Source organism: Bubalus bubalis, chromosome 1 (assembly GCF_019923935.1).
Source record: "Bubalus bubalis isolate 160015118507 breed Murrah chromosome 1, NDDB_SH_1, whole genome shotgun sequence".
NCBI lineage: Eukaryota > Metazoa > Chordata > Mammalia > Artiodactyla > Bovidae > Bubalus > Bubalus bubalis.
This window is the reverse complement of record NC_059157.1, coordinates 38,791,363-38,812,227: the sequence shown is the minus strand read 5'-3', so window position 1 is coordinate 38,812,227 and position 20,865 is coordinate 38,791,363. Positions and strand designations below refer to the sequence as shown.

Below are 20,865 nucleotides of genomic sequence, written 5' to 3'. Positions count from 1 at the left end.
TCTCATGTTAAGTGTTGTAACCACGGGAAAACGACAGCACAGAGAGTGACACAGAAGCTCTGGGAGGCACAGAAGTGTCCATCCCCTTGGCCATGGGGACAGGGCCACGGGTGTTTGCACACGTCCAAACTCATCACATTGTGCACAGTACGTAGGTGCAGCGCCCTGTGTGAGGACCATACTTCAACAAAGCTGCAGAAACAGAAAGGGGAGGATGGATGGAGTGGGCTGGAAGAGGGGCAAACGTGACCTGTGTGTGTGAGAGGCAGAGACAGAGATGAGCGGTGTCTGAAATGGGAAGTGGCGGAGCCTGAGTCCCCATGGAAGTCAAGCTGAGCAGCTGCCAGGCTGTCACCAAGGTAGTCGTAGAGACCCCCTGAATGTCAAAGTCCTTCCTGACACACACTGTCCTTCTCTGTAAGGGAAGGAGGTGCTAAAAGAATGGGAAAGCACAGTCAGCACTGGCAGCCTCTCTCCTGGGAAGCTGCGCCACCAGCACCTTCAGAGTGTCATTGACAGGACTCCCCTGGAGGTCCAGTGGCTAAGACTCCGCCTTTCAGTGCAGGGGGTGTGGGTTTGATCCCTGGTCTGGGAACTAAGATCCCACAAGCTTCGGGGCACACCAAAAAAAAAAACCTGTTGTTCACAAACTTAGGCAGAGACACCTGCTGAGCAACCCACCAGGAGCTGGGCTCCCAGAGCTGAGTTGTTCAAGGCCCAGGGGACTCCTACCCTGGAAATGACCATCGCAGAGAGACCCTGGCCCTCAGGCCTAGGTCCCGTTTCTGATTTACCTGGAAAGAGAAGAACCACAAGGAGAAGAGTGGATGGAGCAAGGAATTGCTTCATGTCGCCAAGGGAGCTGCAGCTGGGACGTCCAGGGCTGGCCGAGGGCGGGTGGGCGGCAGGGAGGGCTTCCTTTATAGCCGGGCTGGGGGGTGCCAGCTGGGAGGGCTGCAGCCGCAGTAACTTCCTACTCACAAAAGCACACAGGTGGTGCATTATTTTCCCACCGCTAGTGGAACAAACATTGAGCCATTTTTCTCAGGAAGTAAATAATATGCCTGAATGCCTTGGGTAGGTTTAGAGAATAAGATATGTCAGGGGAAGAGAGGAGGAGGGAGGAAGAGGAGAGAGGCAAGAAAACTAAATCACCAGTTTCAAGTGCTTTTGGCTAAAGCACTGCTGTTCATTAAAATGACATAAACAAAGCTGTCACAGAACTGCTACCTTGTCCTCAGAATGTATCTTCAAAAACGATGCAAGTTTTACAGTATATGGGCAACTTATTTCTACACGTTTCCTTTGCCTATAAGAAAACAACTCCGACTGAAGCAGACCAGCGTCATTTGAACTCTGGTTGGCTCTTAAACTGTGTTAAGGAGTTAGCACTGAATTTTCCAAGTATGGTAAGAACCCTCTGGTCACATTAAATAGAAAAAAAAGTTCCTTTCGCTGAGTTATATATTTCAAAGTATTTTCCGATGATGTGATAGAACATGGTGAGTGTTTTTGGAAACAACCCAGGAAGGGGAGCTTATCGAGGAAGAAACAAGACTGAGCCCGTGTTGACACTGGGTAACACTAACAGGAAGGGTCACTTTTCTTTGGGGGGAGAAAGGGCACAATCAGCCTCACAGCTCATAGGTGGCATTGAGTACCTCTATTAGGAGACACCAAATGCAGGATTGTTGTTCTCATTTTAGTGGCTGTTGACATTTGTTAGCAGATCACTCTTTCCCTTGGTGTTTGCAAAATAGTGATATTCTGTATCACCTCTCCTTCATTTATTAGCTGGACTACTCACTGAAGTACAGTTTGGGCAGGAAACCCAGGTCCAGTGTTTTATCACATCTCTCACTTTTCAGGCTAAAGAGGCCAGGAGCGTGCACCTAGCCAGGGGCGGAATCGCTCTCTGCTGTCATCTGCCGGATGGAACCCTCCACACACATCCACTGAGGTCAACCCTTCTCAAAGAGCATCTCTGGTTTGTCTCCCTGGAGGTCTGTATTTTGAACTGCAGTGTATGCCAGACAAATTGCACTCAGTATTGATTTATTCCATTTTAATTAATAAAAGACACGTATAACTATTGAGCAGAACTGCTGATCAGAAAAGAAACCCAATGTTACAAGATCAATCAGTATGATTCAGGCAAAAGAATAAAATGATGTTCACTTAGGCTTGTGGCGGACTGGACCCGCTTCTGGCTCATCTTTTGAAGTACTGAGACCTTCATGTAACCTGCGCTGCTGCCCTCCGCCTTCAGGCAGAGGCCTTGTGCTCACTGCGTCTCCTGCCTCGGCTCTGCACGCGCGAGCGCCCCTGGCCGGTCCTCACTCAACCAGACGACTGCTTCCGCTGGGGACGGTCCAGCGGGAAGGCCCGGAGAAGGGAGGCTCAGAGGTCTGGCTTGTGGCCATTTCTAGGAGCCAAGCCCCCCTCGGCTTTGTGTCCTTCTGAGGATTCAGTGAGTTGACCTTCCACTTTTTCAAACAGCACGGATAGGTGTTGGGGCATTTTCCAACTCTCAACTCTTGTCTCTTACAGTTCCTCCGGCAGCGAGCAGTCCCGTAGCCGCATATCCTGCCTGCGTCAAGGTCACTTCCCACTAAATAACAGAACAAGGCAGGGTGTGATTAACTGTACCCGAGGACCAAGAGGCAAGGCTCCGGCAGCAGCTTTAGCGCGGAGACTGAAGCTGACGGGACGACGCGGGAGCGGCGGTGGCACAGACGCAAGGTGGCGGCCTCCCCGGCGACCGCACCCCTCCACCGCCCTCGCCGATCGACTGCACCATCTGATTTGCTTCCAGCATGGCTTTATTATTTATTTATAAGTTAATTGGTTCATGTCACACTTCTTTTTAAAATCGCTGCAAAAGTTTGCTATTAATTTTTAAATTAAATCCAGCCAAGCCTGTTAGCTTCGCCCGCAGAGCTGGCTGCTCAGAGCCTGGGCCTTCTCTTCAGACTCCAGCTGTTCCCCAGCGGCCCTCGCTCCCCCACATCCAGACTTCCTGGACTCCGCGGGCTCCTGCACACCAGCCCCTGTCTGTCTCAGGGCTCCCCAACCCGCACCCTTCCCTTTGTCTGGAACCCTTTCCTCCTCTTCCCACAAACACCCTCTCTGAACCTTCTGCTCTCCACCTCAGTGTCAATGGCAGGGAACTCTGCCTGGTCCTCCTCATGTGGCTCAGTGCCCCAGAACTATTCTCTTCCTGATGGAATTTTTTTTTTTTATTCTTTCATAACCTGTATCCCAAATTGTAGTGTGTGTGTGTGTGTGTGTGTGTTTTAAGTAATTTGGTCTTCTCAGTTGAATTCCAGGTTCCCTGAGTGGGAGAAGGATGTTGTGTTCATGCTCACGATTGCACACCCAGGACAGGTACACACGTGTGCTTCATAGTGACCTTCTGGGCACATGCCTGGAGAGACTGGACTGGAATGAGTAGAGGAGTATAGGACTGGGGAGAAGGAGGTGGAATCCTGATCCTGTGACCCTTGACCGAGAGCAGAAGTGGGAGAGGCTGTTTCCTCACTCAGTGTGTGCTCTGAGGCTGAACAGTCAGCTCTCACATGACAAGCTGGTCGCATCGCACAGTGGAGCCAGGAGAGCCCTGGAAGCGCAGGTGACGATGGTGGGAAGGTGGATGGTGGATTCAAAGAGCCTCCCTCTGGAACTTTGCTTAAGGCAGATCTACAGCCAGATGCTTCGTGCCTTCAGCAGGAACCAGACGAATGCATTTCAGGGTAGACCAAGTGATCCTAGGTCTTTCTTATATAACTGATCATCCTCCTATGTACCAACTTTCCTGCTTCATGGGCATTTCAAAGGGCTGCAGGTATGTAAGAGCCAGAGTCACCGAGAGGAGGAGCAGCAGAGATGTGGGCGGCTGGTCATGGCAATCTGGACTCCACTCCCCCACTCACCCCCAACATCGCTGGCATCCTAGGGCCTTTCTCAGGCTCAGACTCTAGTGGTTACCCTGCCCTAGCCCTCAGTAGCCAAACTCAGGCAATGGTGACCAGCTGGATGTGAACATCCCCTGGTCCTGGAGGGACCCCAGACCCAGGTTACTGTCGCAATGGGTTCTTCGTTGTGTGATTACAGGTCAAAGGGAAGCTGGTTTTTGATAAATAAATTACCACCATACTTTGACAGGCCTAGAATATGCTGATAGCAGGACTTCAAAGAGATGTCCGTGGGAAACAGCCCAGAAAGAAAGAACAAGGAAGGAAGAGTTAAGCTAAACGTGAATCCTCCAGGATAAAGAAATAACCCATGTGAATTACTGCAGGAACTCACTCTAGATGGGGACAAGGTTGGGTACCCTTTGGAGCTTTGGAAATCCACCAAGTGGTTTGGAGAGGATCAGGGAGTTTCTCTGAGTCAAACAATCGGTGTCATCCCAGCACAGCTGGACTTGAGGCTCGGAGGACCTGACTTGCCCTCACTGTGCTGTAGAGCATTTGGCTCAGCCTTTAGGAGGCGGGCGGAGAAGGCAATGGCACCCCACTCCAGTACTCTTGCCTGGAAAATCCATGGACAGAGGAGCCTGATAGGTGGCAGTCCATGGGGTCTCGAAGAGTCGTGAATGACTGAACGACTTCACTTTCACTTTTCCCTTTCATGCATTGGAGAAGGAAATGGCAACCCACTCCAGTGTTCATGCCTGGAGAATCCCAGGGACGGGGAAGCCTGGTGGGCTGCCGTCTCTGGGGTCGCACAGAGTCGGACATGACTGAAGCGACTTAGCAGCAGCAGCAGTAGGAGGCGGGAGTTAGAGTTCCTGCCGAAGCTAATGGTTTGCCTCTGGGTACACAGATTACCACAGGGATCAGGAGATTGCCGATGTCTCACTGTAATTTAGAAACTTCCTCATCAGTGTCCAAAGCACCTGCTATTTGTGTTATCCATACGTTTCTGTTCTGCCTACAGAAATCACAGTATTTCTCTTCATCCTAACCCTCAGACTTGATATGAAAATTTTAGGAGTGTGAGTGGGGTCCCTTTCTGTGCAGATCAAAGGTTTTCAGGAGCAGATGGGGGCCATCAATGGGAAGGGGAGAGGCAGGCATCTCTTTCCACAAAATCCCAAGCGAATAACTGCAACTCCTGCAATGCAGTCAGGACGGTTAGTGAATCTGCCAGTGACATCTAAAGTCCCTGTGTTTCTGAGTCATGAAGCTCACTGCTGGGAGGTGTACACCAGCCCAGCGTTTCACTGCAGATTACTCCTGGTCTCAATCAGGGCTGAGATTAAAGATTGATGGAAGAAGATTGCGGCCCCTGCAGGATGTTTATTCTTAGTCAAGCTTTTTATTCACCCCCTGTCCTCTGTAGTTCCCTAGATTTCTAGCTGAGAGTCTCTTTTTACTTGGAGAACCTTGGGAGAGCAGAAGAAAAGTGTTTAAGAGCAGGACAAGGATCCTCATGGTTCCTTGGTTGCTGGAGAGACACAGAATTGAGTCTGCAGGAGTCACCACAGGGCAGGAGAGGAGCAGATCTGGTTACGGCAGAGCGATGCTGTAGACTGCCCACGCTTATCAAAAACAGCATTTATTGGGACTTCCTTGGTGGTCTAGTCATTAAAACTCTATGCTTTCAATGCAGGAGATGCAGGTCTGATCTCTGGTCCAGGAACTAAGATCTCACATGCAGTGCAACATGGCCAGAAGAATTTTAAAAAGCAGCATTTACTGGTGAGCACTCACGCAGCATGAAGGCAGGTGCTAGGGACAACCCTAGTTGTCTGGAGACAGTGCTCAGGATGGGGAGGTGGGGGAAAGACCCTCCATGAGGAGTTGTTTGTGCCTCCACTTGTTTCCCCATCTGAAACAAGAATTGGATCTAGATGATCTCTAAGATATTCTTTGATTCAGATGAAAGGACTTGCAGTTCTGTTTCAGTTCAACTGGCATTAAATTGCCCCAGGTAAATTGCAGCCTGGGGCTTCTTGTTGACATTATAGCAGAGGCAAATGGGGACGCAGTCTGTCATTCCCAGGACCACTCTGAAACAAACATACAGAGATCGATAAGCACATAATGTGAAAGAGAAGGATGGTGTGAAGGCGGGAGAGAGCTCAGCACATTTCGGGGACAGAAAACCTGTGGGATGAGGACAACGGGCATCTCCAAGGAGCAGGTGAAAGGGATCAGGAGAGAAAGATGCTGGCACAGCACGTGCCTGTGGAGGCTAAAGGAGGGGCAGCAGGACTGGGCAGGGAGAGTCTGCGACCCTGTTTTGGGCCTGACCCCCAGGTGGGGGCGGGTCGGAAGAGCCTGGGACTGCAGTGCAGCAGAAAAATTGGAACGTCCATGGGTGTAATCCATGGACTCTGCCTGACCGTCAACAGCTTGCATGCATGCATGCATGCTAAGTCGATTCAGTCGCATCTGACTCTGTGCGACCCTGTGGACAGCAGCCCACCAGGCTTCTCTGTCCACGGGATTCTCTAGGCAAAAATACTGGAGCGGGTTGCCATTTCCTTCTCCAGTCAACAGCTTAGGCCTAGTGATCTTTGATGATGAGCCTCAGGGAAAAGACAGCCTAAATTCAAGGTCTGACAAGCTGTGAGAGTCTGACAAGCTGTGAGAGTCTGACAAGCAGGAGAGGTGGAAAGTCCTGAATGCCCCAGGCCAAGACCGAGCTCCCTCCTCCTGGGTTTTAACTCCAGGAAACCCACCAAGTTATCCCAGTGGAAAAAACAAAAACACACCCCCACTGACTCTGGCAGGAAGAAAGGAAGAGTAATTGTGTGAAATATGTCCAGAGAATTCTCTACAAGAGCTCACTCCCAGGGGAGAGCATCACTAGAGCCACAACCCACCCTGAAGAAGGGGCTCGCCGCACCAGCCTTCCTGCCTCACCTCAGTGCGGTGGGGAGGGGGGGGGCAGGGATAGGCTGAGAAATCTTGTGAAGGTGGCTTTGCAGAGACACAGGACAGGAGAGGACTGGGCTTTAATTGTAAGATTATAAACTGCTTCCCTTCCCCATATCCATGGGGCTCCAGTGTAGGAACAACAGGTCACAGATGCAAAAGCTGCATATACAAACTATTTAAAAAGGACTTGTGTGAGTGGAGTGAGTCAGACAGGGAAGTAGAAACATCATATGATATCCCTTATATGCAGAATCTAAAAAGACATGATACAAATGAACTTATGTACAAAAGAGAAACAGACTCACAGACTTAGAGAATGAACTTATGGTTGCCAGGGGAAGTTTGCGATGGACATGCACACACTGCTCCATTTAAAACGGATAACAAAAAAGGACCTGTATAGAAGAGGGAATTCTGCTCGATGTCATGTGGCAGCTTGGATGGGAGGGGAAATGGGAAAGAATGGATACATGTATGGGCTTCCCAGGTGGCTCAGTGGTAAAGAATCTGCCTACCAATGCAAGATACATGGGTTCAATTCCTGGGTTAGGAAGACCCCTTGAAGAAGAACATGGCAACTCATTCCAGCCTGGAGGGCTACAGTCCACGGGGCTGCAAAGAGGTTTGGCTGAATCCCTTCACTGTTCACTTGACACTATCACAGCATTGTTAATCAGCTGTGAGTGCTAAGTTGCTTCAGTCATGTCTGATTCTTTGCAACACTATGGACCATAGCCAGTCAGGCTCCTCTGTCCATGGGATTCTCCAGGCAAGAATACCGGAGTGGGTTGCCATGCCCTCTTCCAGGGGATCTTCCTGACCCAGGGATCCAACCTGGGTCTCCTACATTGCAGGCAGATTCTTTACCACTGAGCCACCAGAGAAGCTCTTTTACTGGAGTGGGTTGCCATGCCCTCCTCCAATCAGCTATATTGCAGTACAAAATAAAAAGTTAAATAAAACATAAATAAAAAGGAGTTGCTTCCAGGGAACCTCAAAATACCAGGGAAGACAAAAACAAGGATGTCAGAGGAAGCTGAAGCTTCTGACACCTACAGCTGCAAGAAAGAGTAAACCCAGCCCAACTCCCAGTCAGATTAACATAAAACCTCACGCAAGTTCTCAGCAGTTCAGTTCAGTTCTGAGATAAATGTCTTAGGGTACAACTGCTGCATCCTTTGGGTGCTAGAAGTTAAGTTTTTAAAGAGCATACCAAACTCTTTTCCAGAATGCCTGCACCATTCCACATGGCTATCAACAATGTAAGAGTGATCTAGCTTGTCCACATTCTAGCCAGGATTATCTAGAAATAGTGGTCACCATTTTTTTTTTTTTTTTTTTGTTGCCATTCTGGTAAGAGTATATTAATGGTTCATTGTGAGTTTAATTTGCAACTCTCTAAATGTTAGTGATATTTAACATCTGTCAGTAAAATATCTGTCACATGTTTATTTTCTAATTGGGTTGCTTTTTGTTTGTTTTTACTAATGAGTTTTGAGAGTCCCTGATATATTCTTGACATTAGTTATTTGTTTGGATATATGGTTTTCAGACACTTATCCCCAGTCCACGGTTCATCTTTTCAAACTCTTAACAGGATATTTTGCAGAGCAAATTTTGTGAGATCGCGTGTATTTTCTTTTTATGGATCTTTGTTTTTTAGCAAGTCTAAGAACTTTTTGTATAGCCCTACCTGCTGAAGATGTTCCTGTGTTGTTTACAGTCATGTGTGACTCCTCAGTTGTCTCGAAACAGAAAGATGTCATTAAAAGGGACATTGGTTCCGATAGGATTAAGCACATTGACCTTGAGGAATTAAAAGGGAGGTAAGGCAAGATTTCTGACCCAGCAGGGAACCCAGGTTGGATCTTAAGCCTAGGGAACATGACAGGGAGTCCTTACTTGTCATGAGTCCTTAGCTCTCCTATTACCTAGTTCAGGTAAGGACTGAACTAGGTAACATGAGAGTCTAGAGTCAGAAGGTGATCTGGCGGTTAGCCAGTGCCTGGGAAAATAGTAGAAAGTCAATGTGGGACCCGAATCCTGGTCACTGGAGCTACTAGCAATTATAGAGATATTGACAATCTCTGTGCCCAGCAGCAAATTTGATTCCAGACTTATAGATAAGAAACAAGTCCATAGGAACTGTCTCCAATTACAATTAAAGGCAAGGAGTCAAGATGATAAATTTAGACAGGTGTGTAACACAGGATAGTCCTTGAAAAATTGATTGTCTATTCATATATCATTAATAATCCATCTAGATATGTGTTCATTTCTCTGAATACCCATCATCTGTCATCTATCTATCTCAGTAGGTTGGTAGAGGTTGATGACGGCCTGAGAGCGAACTAGAGGTTTGTTGATTACAGTAACTTCTAGTCCCCTTTTAGAAAGAAATATCAGGTGGCTTAGGGACAAGCTCCTTATCAAAAAACTACAGAAAATTAAGCTAAGAGTCGGGAACCATCAAGGTTAGCTACTCATATTCCCCTTCTAAGTGAAGCACTTGACAAAGGGATCAAAGACAGTGATTTATTTTTATTAAAGTGTCTTCTTACTGGAAGCCAGAGTAAAAGCAAGATGGAGCTGGGTCATCCGTGTTGCTCTGGGATCTTAACTGCCTTCCTTATTTATCCGACATGGTTGGAGTGCCACACAGCATTTCAGAGACTTCTGGCAGAGACCTATAAGTTCTTCATTTATCTGACAAGACTCGATGCATTTCCCTTTAAGCTTGTAGCACTTCTCATCAAAAAATCCACTCCTGGCTACACAAGGAAGAAAGAGCCACCTGGATTAATTCTCTCATAGATGCCTACTTACCAGGTACAGTCATTTAATTAACCAATGAGGATTTCTTTATGAGTTGTTATAGTGCCTCATCTCAGTAAGTGAGATGGCAGTGGGCGAATGTTTCCCATTTGACTTCCCTGTTGTTTTGTCACTCAGGATGAAAGCCCAGGAAGGACAGATCTGTCTTCCAGCATGTTGGATTAGGTTGGGTTGGGGAGGGGGGTGGGGGGAACTTTGGGAAACAGAAGCTAATGTTCTTTTATCAAAATCTGTTGGGACATCATCAACTTGTTCTTATAAACACCTGTGTTGGTAAGCTTCCCCAACACACTCTTGAAGTGCTATTGGGTGAGGGTGGAGCAAGACCTGAGGCTAGGGAGATGTCCCAGGACTACAGTGAAACGAAGTAAATGCATAGAAAGCAAAACGCTTACTGTAGTGGATAGAAGTTGAGAGATTGCTTTAAGAGGTTCAGTCTCATTTTCTGGCCACATTCCATCAAAAGTGTTCAAGACCAGGAAGGTGGACTCTGTTGGGAGTGGTTCTCCCAGACTTTCCTTCTGCTGCTCTGCACTGGAGGCCAGTTCTGGCCTTAGGACTTGATGAAGAGCAATCACTGGAGTAGCCAGTTTCAACTTAAAGACAGGCAGCGCATCTTTTCTTTTTTTAACATTTTGTTTTGCTTATTTTTTATGTTTTTGGCCATGCCATCCCATGGAATATCTTAGTTCCCCAACCAGGGATCAAACCTGTGACCCTGCAGTGGAAGTTTGGCCTGCCAGAGGATTCCCCAGGTGGTGCATCTTAGCAGTATCAACATTTTAGAGTTGCACAATTTGGGTGTATGTAGTGAAAGTGTCAGATGTACACAAATTGCAATTCACGTCAACTTATGAAGGCACCTAATTCACATACCTATAAAACTAAAACCAGAAGGATTAGTGTCAGCATGTGTGCTAATTATATGAGCATCAGCATGTAAGTTTATAAGTTTAAATACCACAGTATTTCAAAGCTCAGTGAACGCTGGCTCCCACCCCAGGAAACTACACTCCTTCTGCCGTCCTAACAGCAGAGGGCTGTCTCAGGCCAGGGGCGCTGGACCTCACTCTGACAAGAGTCCTTGTGTTAGGTCCAGTTCATAGTGATGGCCCAGAAAGAGAACGCCTCTGGAATGAGCACGCGCCCTCGTGCCTACAGGGCTTCTTCTGGATCATTACAGACACCATCTAAAGGGTGACATAACCCCGTGCCTGCCTGTGTGTGCACGCATGGCTCATTGATAGGTCAGTTTCATTTAGTTACATTAGATAACTTTATAGTATATCATCTTCTGTTCACTAAGTATGAGTGATCTAGAAAGAGTACCTTGGTCAGTTTCCAATGTGTCCACCAAAGCCAGTGGAAGGAAGAGTTTAGGTGCTAGATCCCCACATGTGTACTTGTCCCAGAATCCGCTCACACAGGGTGACTGCAGCAGAGCAGACCAGAGACATGCACAGCTGCCATGGGACTTCTGAGCATCATGTCAGGGGTATCACTGGTATTTGGTACAAACTCGGACTCACTGTCTCTTCTAGAAAGCTCTCCAGGATGTCGGACAGGCCTAGCCTTGGACTATAATTTTGGGTGGGATCCAAATGGAGCCCTTGGAGGTCCTGGGGTTGATGACGGGGTTTCTGATTGGGAAAGGACCTTTCCCCTCATTGGGTCGAGACAGACCCAGCTTCATGTCCTGGCTTCACTCCTGCTTCTCTGCTGGACTTTGAGGAGCTGCTCAGCCTATTTAAAGTTTAACTTCTACAGCTATGAAATACATGTAACATGTATTCATATATTGAATTATGTAACGTGTATGTAACATGTAATATGTAATTGGCTTGGCCTTCTAAGCCAAAGAGGGTTGCTATGAATATCACTAAATTAGAGGTAAAACGGAGTCTCCCTTAAAGGCTCTGGCACTGGAGAGAGAAATGCATTTCATTACATGACAGCTTCATCTCAGCATCCAGCACTACAGTCTATGATTAAGGAATGGCAGTTTAAGCTTTCCTGTTTTAAGTGCTAACACCATGACCAGCGTGATACACAGTGTCTCCAAGCTCCACCCCCTTTTCTTATCCATTTCTTCCTTCCTCTGTCTCTCTTCCCTCCCAGTCTTAATCTCTATCACAACTATTTTTAAAGAGATCCACCAATAGCTAACCTTGCTTTTAATTTTTTTTCCAAGTTTTTGTTAGTGAGTGTAAGACTGGGGAGAACCAAAAGGTATCTTTCCTGGCATATCGTGATGTCTTCAAACCTGTGACAGCCCATCCTAGACAACAACAAGTGCAAAGGATTTCCAGCAGAGGCATTAGAGGAAAATAGCCTCTGGTCCCCTCTGCAGGGCTCCTGGGCCGAGGGGGGTCACAGCATTCTAGAGCTAGCTGTGCCCGGGAGCTCACTGAGACAGATCCTCTCTCCGGGCCTCCACCTCCGATAACCTTCCCTGCCAAAGTGCTCATTTTACCTGGGGCCAGAAAGAAGAAGACAGCAAAGAGAAACAGGGACGTCCTCATGACTTGCAGGTCTCGAGAGATCAGCACAGTGACCACGAGGAAGGAGCAGCAAGCACCCACATTTATAAATTTCTCCAGCCCGATAACTTCTTGATCGGTGAGGCGTGGCAGAAGCAAAGATGTGCCTGTGCTCCTCTCAAGGCAGCCCACGGACACCTGGGTGGAGAGGAAGACCTGAACTGTCCAGTTTAACCCTCCCCCTTGGGAGAGAGGGAGTGCGATGCCTCTCTTTAGGACAACGTGTAATTAGGGGGCTATGCATCCATCCGTATCGTCCCACTGCTATGATTGCTAATGTCAGGATACCTTAGAAGCATTTGTTGAAACAACCATAAACCTCCCCCAATATGCATACATATGACTGATTCACTTTGCTGCACAGCAGAAACTAATACAACATTGTAGAAAAACTATACTCCCATAAAAATTAATTAAATTAACAACAACAGGCCAACCACAAACGCCTCAAAAGCTATGTTATGGAAAGGTGGTTTTCATATGTGATCTGGATAAGTTCACCAGTTCACTTCCTCATGTTCTGCTGAAATCAGTAAGTGACTGAACATATAAATACATTCGAGAAAACAGACATGTTTCTGAGCAGAAGAATTCCAATCGGTATTTGTGGATACTCCCGATCCAGGAGCTGGAGCTTAATTATTTCAGTTTAAAGGAAAGTGAGTTGCTTTCAAAGAAGAGACTGTGGAAGGAGAAGATCACGTAAGACTGGGGGAGCCTGGCAGGAGAGCCTATCAGGTGGTCAAGGTCATCTCAGGAGGGGTCCGTCACATTCGCATTATGTAACCCTGATGTGATGAATGGGTTGGGAAGGACACACCACTCTGTGTTCTCCTTCTCCAAACCCCAAACCCAGTCCCCGTCAGGAGAAAACATCAGAGAAACTGGAATCCTGGCGTTTACCATGTAGTCATGTCCTACTGTGACTTTCTCTGTTTTGACAAGTGAACCACGGTTATTAACATGAGTAACTTTCAACATGGACATTAACACTGGAGGCGCTGGGGACAGTGGGTAGGTGGTCACACTCTATACTGTCTTTGCAACTTTGCAGGAAATCTAAAATTTTTCCAAACTAAAAACTGTATTTTAAAAAGCAATTGGGGAATATCCTATCTAACTTTGGCCTTGGTCAGCATGCTTTTGTTAGATATTTCTTTATGCATATCCAGTTAGGAATGATTGACCAAAACAATGTGTTTTCTCCTATTTCCTTCTAGCCTCACCTAAGCAGACTGCAGCCCCCAAGAAAAGACAAACTTCTGGATATTTTCAGTGATACACAGTTTGATTTATCTTATCTATTATCTTGTCATCTCGTTGACTTTTTACATTTATTTGTTTTTTGGTTGCACTGGGTCTTCATTGCTGCATGCGGGCTTTCTCTCATTGTGGCAAGTAGGGGCTACTCTCTAGTTGTGGTGCGGGGCACCTCAGTGCAGTGGCTTCTCTTGCTGTGGAGCACGGGCTCTAGAGCACCAGCTCAGTAGTTGTGGCTAATGGGCTGGCTTGCTCTGGGGCATGTGGGATCTTCCTAGACCAGGGATTGAATCCATGTCTCCTGCATTGGCAGGCAAATTCTATACCACTGAGCCACTAGGGAAGCCTGATATGGGTATAACTTTTAATACCCATGGTTGTGTGTGTGTGTGTGTGTGTGTGTGTGTGTTTGGTCTATTAGCTCCCTAGGTTATTTCATCCATTTTCATAGCTTTACTTATTTTTTGTCCAAACCTTGAGGCTTGTGGTATCTTAGTTCCCCAACCAGGGATACAACCCAGGTTCCCTGCAGTGGAAGCAAGGAGTGCTAACCACGGGACCACCAAGGAAGTCCCAATACCTGTCTTCTTAATGAATTAAAGAGGTGTGGTAGTTATGACTTTGGTCTTCTCAGTGGGGTTGTTACAGGTTCAAGGACTCAGAAATAACTTGGCAAAATGACTGCTAAACCTCCCTTTCTCCTTGGGAAAGTTAGGGACAGCACACCTGAAAGCCAGGGAAGTGACACTCCACGCTTATCGAGCTCTCACAGGGCACCAGGGCTCCTGGGAGCATTCCATGTGCTCAAAACATTCTTGTCATCATCACACCAGATCCTCAGACCAGCAGGAAGAGGTAGGAGAGTGACTGTGCTCACTCTCAACAACTGTGAGCTGGTCCTTGCTTGACAGATGAACTCGCTGAGCTGGGAGAGTGGGGTGGGGCTTCCTCCTACTCCCCGCACCAGGACTGAGCTGCCCCGGTCTCTCAGCTCCTGGCCTGGCGTCCCTTGTACCAGCCCAGTAGGCATTCCCCCAACACAAGGACCTGTGCAGGCCAAGGGCATCACCCTGGTCCTTGATCCTGGGAAACGGAGCATGTAAGTGTGCTTTCTTTATGGATTCACTTCACTGACCAAGAGCACATCGCATTACTTTCAAATACAAGGGAGCCTCTCGTCCTCTCAAAGGAATCCCAAATCTCCCTTCTGAAGAGTCTTCCCGCAGAGATGGCGCCAGGCAGGAAGATGTTTTATTTTGTCTTGGCCTTTTTCTTCATGCTGGCTCAATTTCCGTCAGGTAAATGAGAGCAGATGGGATTTTGACGGGGCAGATCATAAAGCTCGATGACTCTTCTATGTACCACCCTAAAGAGGAGAGACAGTCAGCTCCCCACTGCACTTCTCATGGCGATTCCTGAACTAGCAGTAGTGTTTTCTAAAAGCAAACTATGATTCCTTTAAAAAAAGAAAAGAAACTTATTGGATACCAGGAGTTCCAGCCTTCAAAAACAGAATAAAGATTCAACCTCTGTGAGCTGGGAAAACTCTTACAGAGTGTTGTGTAAAAGTTTTCCCAGTGTTATTTCCCTGCATTGGTTTTCATATTCAAAATGTGCTTTGTTTTGAATTTAGGGTGCCAGGCAGGACTCCAGTATTCCCAGCCACTTTCAGCAGGTAAGATAAATCCCTTTTTTACTTTTAGGAACTCTGGCCCTGTCGGGTATCTCGAACTTCCAGGGACAAGGAAGCCGTGGAAATAGAACTGCCTGATATCTCAGACCAGCTGATAACCAGACTAACTCCACCTTTTCTTCCTCTTGTTCTAAGCGTCATATCTGGATTTTTCCATTTCACAGAGAAACCTCTTTGTTACTGGTTTGTCATTTTGGTCATGGAGCTTTGGATTTCATGGCTGTTCTCATGAGATCATGGTACTAACTAAACCAAGGTCACAGGACCAAGCGTGTACCAGCCAATTAACTCTGCTCTGAGAGCACGCTTACCCAACTCTTAACAGCCTCTGCTCCTAAATCCAGTAAACTGTGTCCCGAATGTATACCAGTGGTCTAAGAAGTGGGTCAGGGTGGTTCAGTGAAAATCCATCACCACTGCAGATGACCTATTCATAATGAATAGCCCAGTGATCTTTTTTGTAAACTCACCCAGTATAGGAAAAAAGCATATTATAAACAGAACTGAAAGAAATATTCCTGGGTAATTCTAAACATTTAAAAGTGTCCAGACAGAATTTCAGAGTGGGAGAGCGACTAAAGTTGCCTCTATCGCTGAGTGCTTACTATGTCCCAGGCAAGCTCTTAACAACTCTATGCGCATTATGTCATTTGATCTTCAAAACATCCCTTTGAGGCAGATACTATCATAACCACCATTTTTATAGAAGACGAGACTAAGCAGTTTAGTGAGGACACATGGCCATTACCTGGCCCAAACAAAACTGAAGCTAAGTCTTGAAACTCTACCCTCAAAGATCTTTCAAAACCACAAGATCTCTCTCCCATTTTCATTTTGTAACTTTTGCAGCAGCATCAGGTATGTATTTTTTTATAGTTCTGTAACATACATGACATTGTCCAACTGTGCTTATACTTTTGACCCATGCAGTTGTTATACATAGAGAGAAAGGGATTGCATCTTCCTCTTGCTTAAACATTAAACTCCCCAACTCTATTCTGAAAAAAGTGGAGGTCTTTGGAGAAGTCCAGGCTGTTTCTTGAAAACACTCTTTATAGTCATAAACACAAACCCTCCCTTCTTCTATGGCCTTGGGACCTTCCCCCATTCCTAGAGAGTCCTCAGGAAAGTCAAGTCAGCAGCTCTTTCTTGGTGCAGGTGATATATCTCCCTGTGAGTCGTGCTGGCTCGGTCGGGGCAAATGCAGGAAAATATGCACTGAGGATGAGAAGATTGTTGGAAATTGCAAAGTGAACTTTTTCTGCTGCCGGCGGAGGATCCTGTAAGCCACACCAGCTCTCTTCTGGCTTCGGAAATGGGACTGGATGTTCAAGGAAGGTGGAGAGAAGTTATGTAGCTTAACCTAGTCACACAGTGAGTGTGAATTCAGGATCATTCTCATTTCCTTCTCCCTTTGTTTTGTTCCTTTGCTTTTTTTTGAAGATAATCTCTAAAAAGGTTGCCAGTGGGGAAAGAGAAGGCAAGAAAGGGGGGAGTAGCAGTTGGGGGGTTAAGAGGTATAAACTGTTATGTATAAAATAAATAAACTATAAGTATATATTGTACGGCATGGAAAATAAAAATATTTTATAATACCTTTAAATGTAGTATAATCTATAAAACATGGAATCTCTATGTTGTACACTTGAAAAAATGTAATACTGTAAACCAACTATACTTAAATTTAAAAAAAGTCAAGACATGAGTTGATACCTAACAGCTACTCACACAGTCAGATACTATTACTATATATTTATAGAGTCCCTTATAACTTATGAATCTTGCCCATATACTTTCTCATACGACTCACAAACATCTTATATGGTAGATTTTATTGTCCTCGTATATATTTGAAGAAACTGAGACCAGGGAGGTTGTCATTTGCTCAAGGTCATAGTTGGAAACCAGCAAAGGATGTGCAGACCACCTCCATGTTCTGTGTATTCATCCTTATGGACTAATTCTAACACAAAATAAATGGACATGGCATCCGCATCACTGTTAATGGAGTTATAGTTCTGTAACAAATTACTTTTTTCCACATCATTTCTTTTTGTGCCAATATGTTGTCACTCACTTACTCTAGTACTTATGGTGTATTTTTATTGACTATCTTTGACATAAAACTATGTAAATTTAAGACATACATATTAGTTTGATACATTTCTACATTATAATATGATTCTGTTGTAGTGATGTTGAGCACCTCTATCACAGGACATACTTATCCTTTCTTTATACTGTTTGGATAATTAAGTTTTAGTCTCTCAGCAAAATTGTCATCTGTATTCATTATACTGTGCATTAGATCTCTATGGCTTATTTACTACCTGTTGCAGGTTGGTGCCCTTAAACAACATTGACTTCAGCCCTCCACTCCCATCTCCTGGTAACTACCATTTTACTCTGTGTTTCACATGTTTGGCTTTTTTAGAGTCCACATATAATAGATAGCATTCAGTACTTGTCTTTTTTTGATGATCTCACTTAGCATAATGTGTTCAAGGTCCATCTACATGGCATTAAAATGGCCAACAGGTACTTGAAAAGAGGATTAACATCACTACTCCTCAGGGAAATGCAACTCAGAACCACACCTCACACCACTCAGCATGGCTATAATCAAGAAGACACAAAACAATGGGTGTTAGAGTGCATGATGTGTATTTTTTAAAAACATCTCACATCTGCTCAGTTAAGGTCCAGGACACCAACTTTATGTTTCTCTTCTCTTGCGATCCCATGGACTGTAGCCTGCTAGGCTCCTCTGTCCATGGAATTCTCCAGGCAAGAATACTGGAGTGGGTCACCATGCCCTCCTCCAGGGGATCGTCCCAACTCAGGAATCGAACCCAGGTCTCCAGTATTACAGGCAGATTCTTTACCTTCTGAGGCACCAAGGAAGCCCTTCTCTTCCTGCCAATGGGTGAAATGCTGCAAATTAATTTAAAAGGTTCAACATGGGATATGTATAAATGGTTGACTCTATAACTTTGCCTTATGAAAAAATTTGCAGTTCACAAAAGAAAGGTCAAAATGATAGGCCCTACTCAAACTTGCTCACCCAGTTTTAATATGTAACTATGTTGCTCCACATTTGAGAGGACCATGGCCTCATTGGTCTTTCTGCGCTCAGATCCATGCCTGTCTTTTCCTACTTTGCTCTGTATAACTGGCATATTGTCTGCAAAGTACATTCTCTAAGCTTTCTGGTTTTTCTGGCTGGTATCACTCTATTGCAAGTGCCTGGCAGTTGAATGGTGGATAAGAGAACAGGAGAACTCAGGGTTTCCCTCCCTCACTATCTCTTTCGGTTTCAGCTTCTGCATTCAGGCTCAGCTCTCACCATCTCGTCCTTGCTCCTGAGGTCACACCAGAGCCTCTTGTTTTTCCTCCAACCTTCCAGCAGAGGGGTATTTCAGCTGTGGCTAATGTTAGGGAACCGTGGTGTTGGAGAAGACTCTTGAGAGTCCCTTGGACTGCAAGGAGATCCAACCAGTCCATTCTGAAGGAGATCAGCCCTGGGATTTCTTTGGAAGGAATGATGCTAAAGCTGAAACTCCAGTACTTTGGCCACCTCATGGGAAGAGTTGACTCATTGGAAAAGACTCTGATGCTAGGAGGGATTGGGGGCAGGAGGAGAAGGGGACGACAGAGGATGAGATGGCTGGATGGCATCACTGACTCGATGGACGTGAGTCTGAGTGAACTCCAGGAGTTGGTGATGGACAGGGAGGCCTGGCGTGCTGTGATTCATGGGGTTGCAAAGAGTCGGACATGACTGAGTGACTGAACTGACTGACTGAATGTTAGGGTTGCCTCATTGCTCCCATTATACAAGTTGAGTTCTTCCAACACTTTATCACCAGCTGTCCAAATTAAATTATTTCTTCAAGCTTCTGGTGAGGGAACCATTTCATGTCTGACGTGAATGTAAATAGATCAGACAACAGAGCCTGAATATTTACATTTGATCAGTTGTTCTCCAGAAGAGATCTAAGACAGAATGCTTGTGGGACTCTACAGTGTTTCCTTCATTTTCACAGGGAACAGTTCAGGGAAGTGGCAAGTGGAGGATCTGGTCCTAAAAATCTGGGTGAGTCACCATCTGCCAGAGGATGGTCCTTCTCCCCTGATCTCCACAGTGAGCATGCAGCTGATGACTCATAGAACATCACAAAGCCAGGGTACTCCTTACTCATCCCACATCCCATACTGCTTGACTCCAAAACAAAGTATTCTGGATCTGAACTAATGCTCTTTTACAGAACTCATGTACGTGTCTCAGGGTCCTAGGGAGTGGAGGACCCGTGGTTGTGCCCTGCTATTACCTTAATCATGACCTTAAACAGCATCCAGAGTCAGACGGCTTATGGTCTCAGAGGGCACCTCTCATAAACACTCAACCATTCACAAATTTCCCTTCTTCCTCTTGCTCTCTCCTCTCTTCCATACTTTGCTCCTTTTAGAACTTCTGTATTCAGTTACCTCTTTTTCCCTGAGACACCCGGTCCTTCCTACAGAATAATATAGTCTCAGCTCACACTAGCTTCTTGTTACTTGAAAAGTCAGTCCTTTCACATGTCAAGCGGATGCCTCAGATAAGTGTCTGTTGATTCCTCAGTAAATTATGGAGATCTCTGATTATTGGTTTCCACTGAATCTTCTGAAGAGGAAGGTTCTAGGTGATGGATGGGGCAGAGAGAAGTGGCAAGGAAGAGAGACCCTGGGGCTGGGCGTCTCCTAGTGTCCCCACTTGAGTTGGTCTACATAATGCTCCTGGTTAGCAAGCGCTGAACTCCATCAATTCCGAAGCTGTAGCTTTCGTAGGCCTTATGCTAGATGGCTAGTACCCTTTCCTGGTTCTGGGTTCCACTTGAAAGCCCTCTCACAATAACTGAAAGGAAACAACAGTGCCTACAGAGCAAGACGGATCAGTATGGCCCGAATTCCCAAAAGGCAGAGGACAAAACACTAAGCATCATTAACTTCCACAGTCCTGACTGAGGTGCTAAACCACAAAGGTAAGGAGAGTAAAGAGGCTAACCTCAAAACGCGTTCTGAAACACTTACCCTTGTACCTACTGGAGGGTATAAAAGAAAACTAGAGAAGGCAGGGACAGGGTTTCTCTGTGGTGCTGTGACTGTGACTTCACTCAGCCTCTCATGGGGAAAGGTGAGGAAAATGTCACGTTCACATCAATGCTTAAGAGACTGAATTCAAGGAAGGCTGCCTGGAGAGCGAGACAAGTCACCCTGTGGTGCTCACGCCTGAAAAGAGCTGTGGCTGGGGCGGCCTCCGACGGCAGGACAAGAGCAGAACAGCGCCGGGTAGCTGCCCTTAGGATATTAGGCAGAGAGATGGGTGTGATTCTCACGGACCACAGAAAGGAAAAGGGTGGAAGAGATACACCATGCACACAGTCACCAAAAGAGAGCTGTAATGGTTACACTAAAAGCAGACAAAACAGACTTTAAGACAAACCGGCCACTAGAGACAAAAGAACATTTTTATAAAAAGTAAACCCCATGAGACCTCATCTACGGCCCAGCCCATCCAACAACAGGAAAACACAGATTCTCTCGAGTTCACATGAAGTATTCTCGAGGACTGGCCATATGTTAGGCAGAAAACATCCTCAATAAA

The 20,865-nt window shown here is 46.1% G+C and overlaps 3 protein-coding genes across 4 annotated transcripts in view; 1 reads left to right on the top strand and 2 right to left on the bottom strand.

Annotated features, from left to right (window-relative positions):
- Nucleotides 1-2,042: 2,042 nt before the first annotated feature.
- DEFB104B (defensin beta 104B) overlaps nt 2,043-20,865 on the bottom strand; it is a 38,605-nt gene continuing 19,782 nt past the window's right edge. Inside the window, exons 3-4 of one of the 2 annotated variants that reach the window (XM_025280763.2) lie at nt 5,381-6,016; nt 2,043-2,611 (exon numbers count right to left, since the gene is read on the bottom strand). In XM_025280763.2, the coding sequence (XP_025136548.1) occupies nt 2,337-2,611; nt 5,381-5,438 (333 nt within the window). In that variant the 5' untranslated portion in view covers nt 5,439-6,016 and the 3' untranslated portion in view covers nt 2,043-2,336. Of the gene's footprint in view, nt 2,612-5,380; nt 6,017-18,073; nt 18,135-20,865 lie in introns of those variants that run through there. The other variant, XR_006549435.1, reaches the window with a different exon arrangement.
- On the bottom strand, nt 9,412-13,646 carry DEFB106B (defensin beta 106B). Its single transcript, XM_044938899.1, has 2 exons — nt 12,199-13,646; nt 9,412-9,661 (listed from the first exon to the last, which is right to left on the bottom strand). The coding sequence occupies exons 1-2, from the start codon at nt 12,245-12,247 to the stop codon at nt 9,507-9,509; spliced, it is 204 nt and encodes a 67-aa protein (XP_044794834.1). The 5' UTR covers nt 12,248-13,646; the 3' UTR covers nt 9,412-9,506.
- Nucleotides 14,425-16,504, top strand: DEFB105B (defensin beta 105B). The gene is made up of 3 exons (XM_025280742.2): nt 14,425-14,823; nt 15,159-15,200; nt 16,377-16,504. The coding sequence occupies exons 1-3, from the start codon at nt 14,754-14,756 to the stop codon at nt 16,502-16,504; spliced, it is 240 nt and encodes a 79-aa protein (XP_025136527.1). The 5' UTR covers nt 14,425-14,753.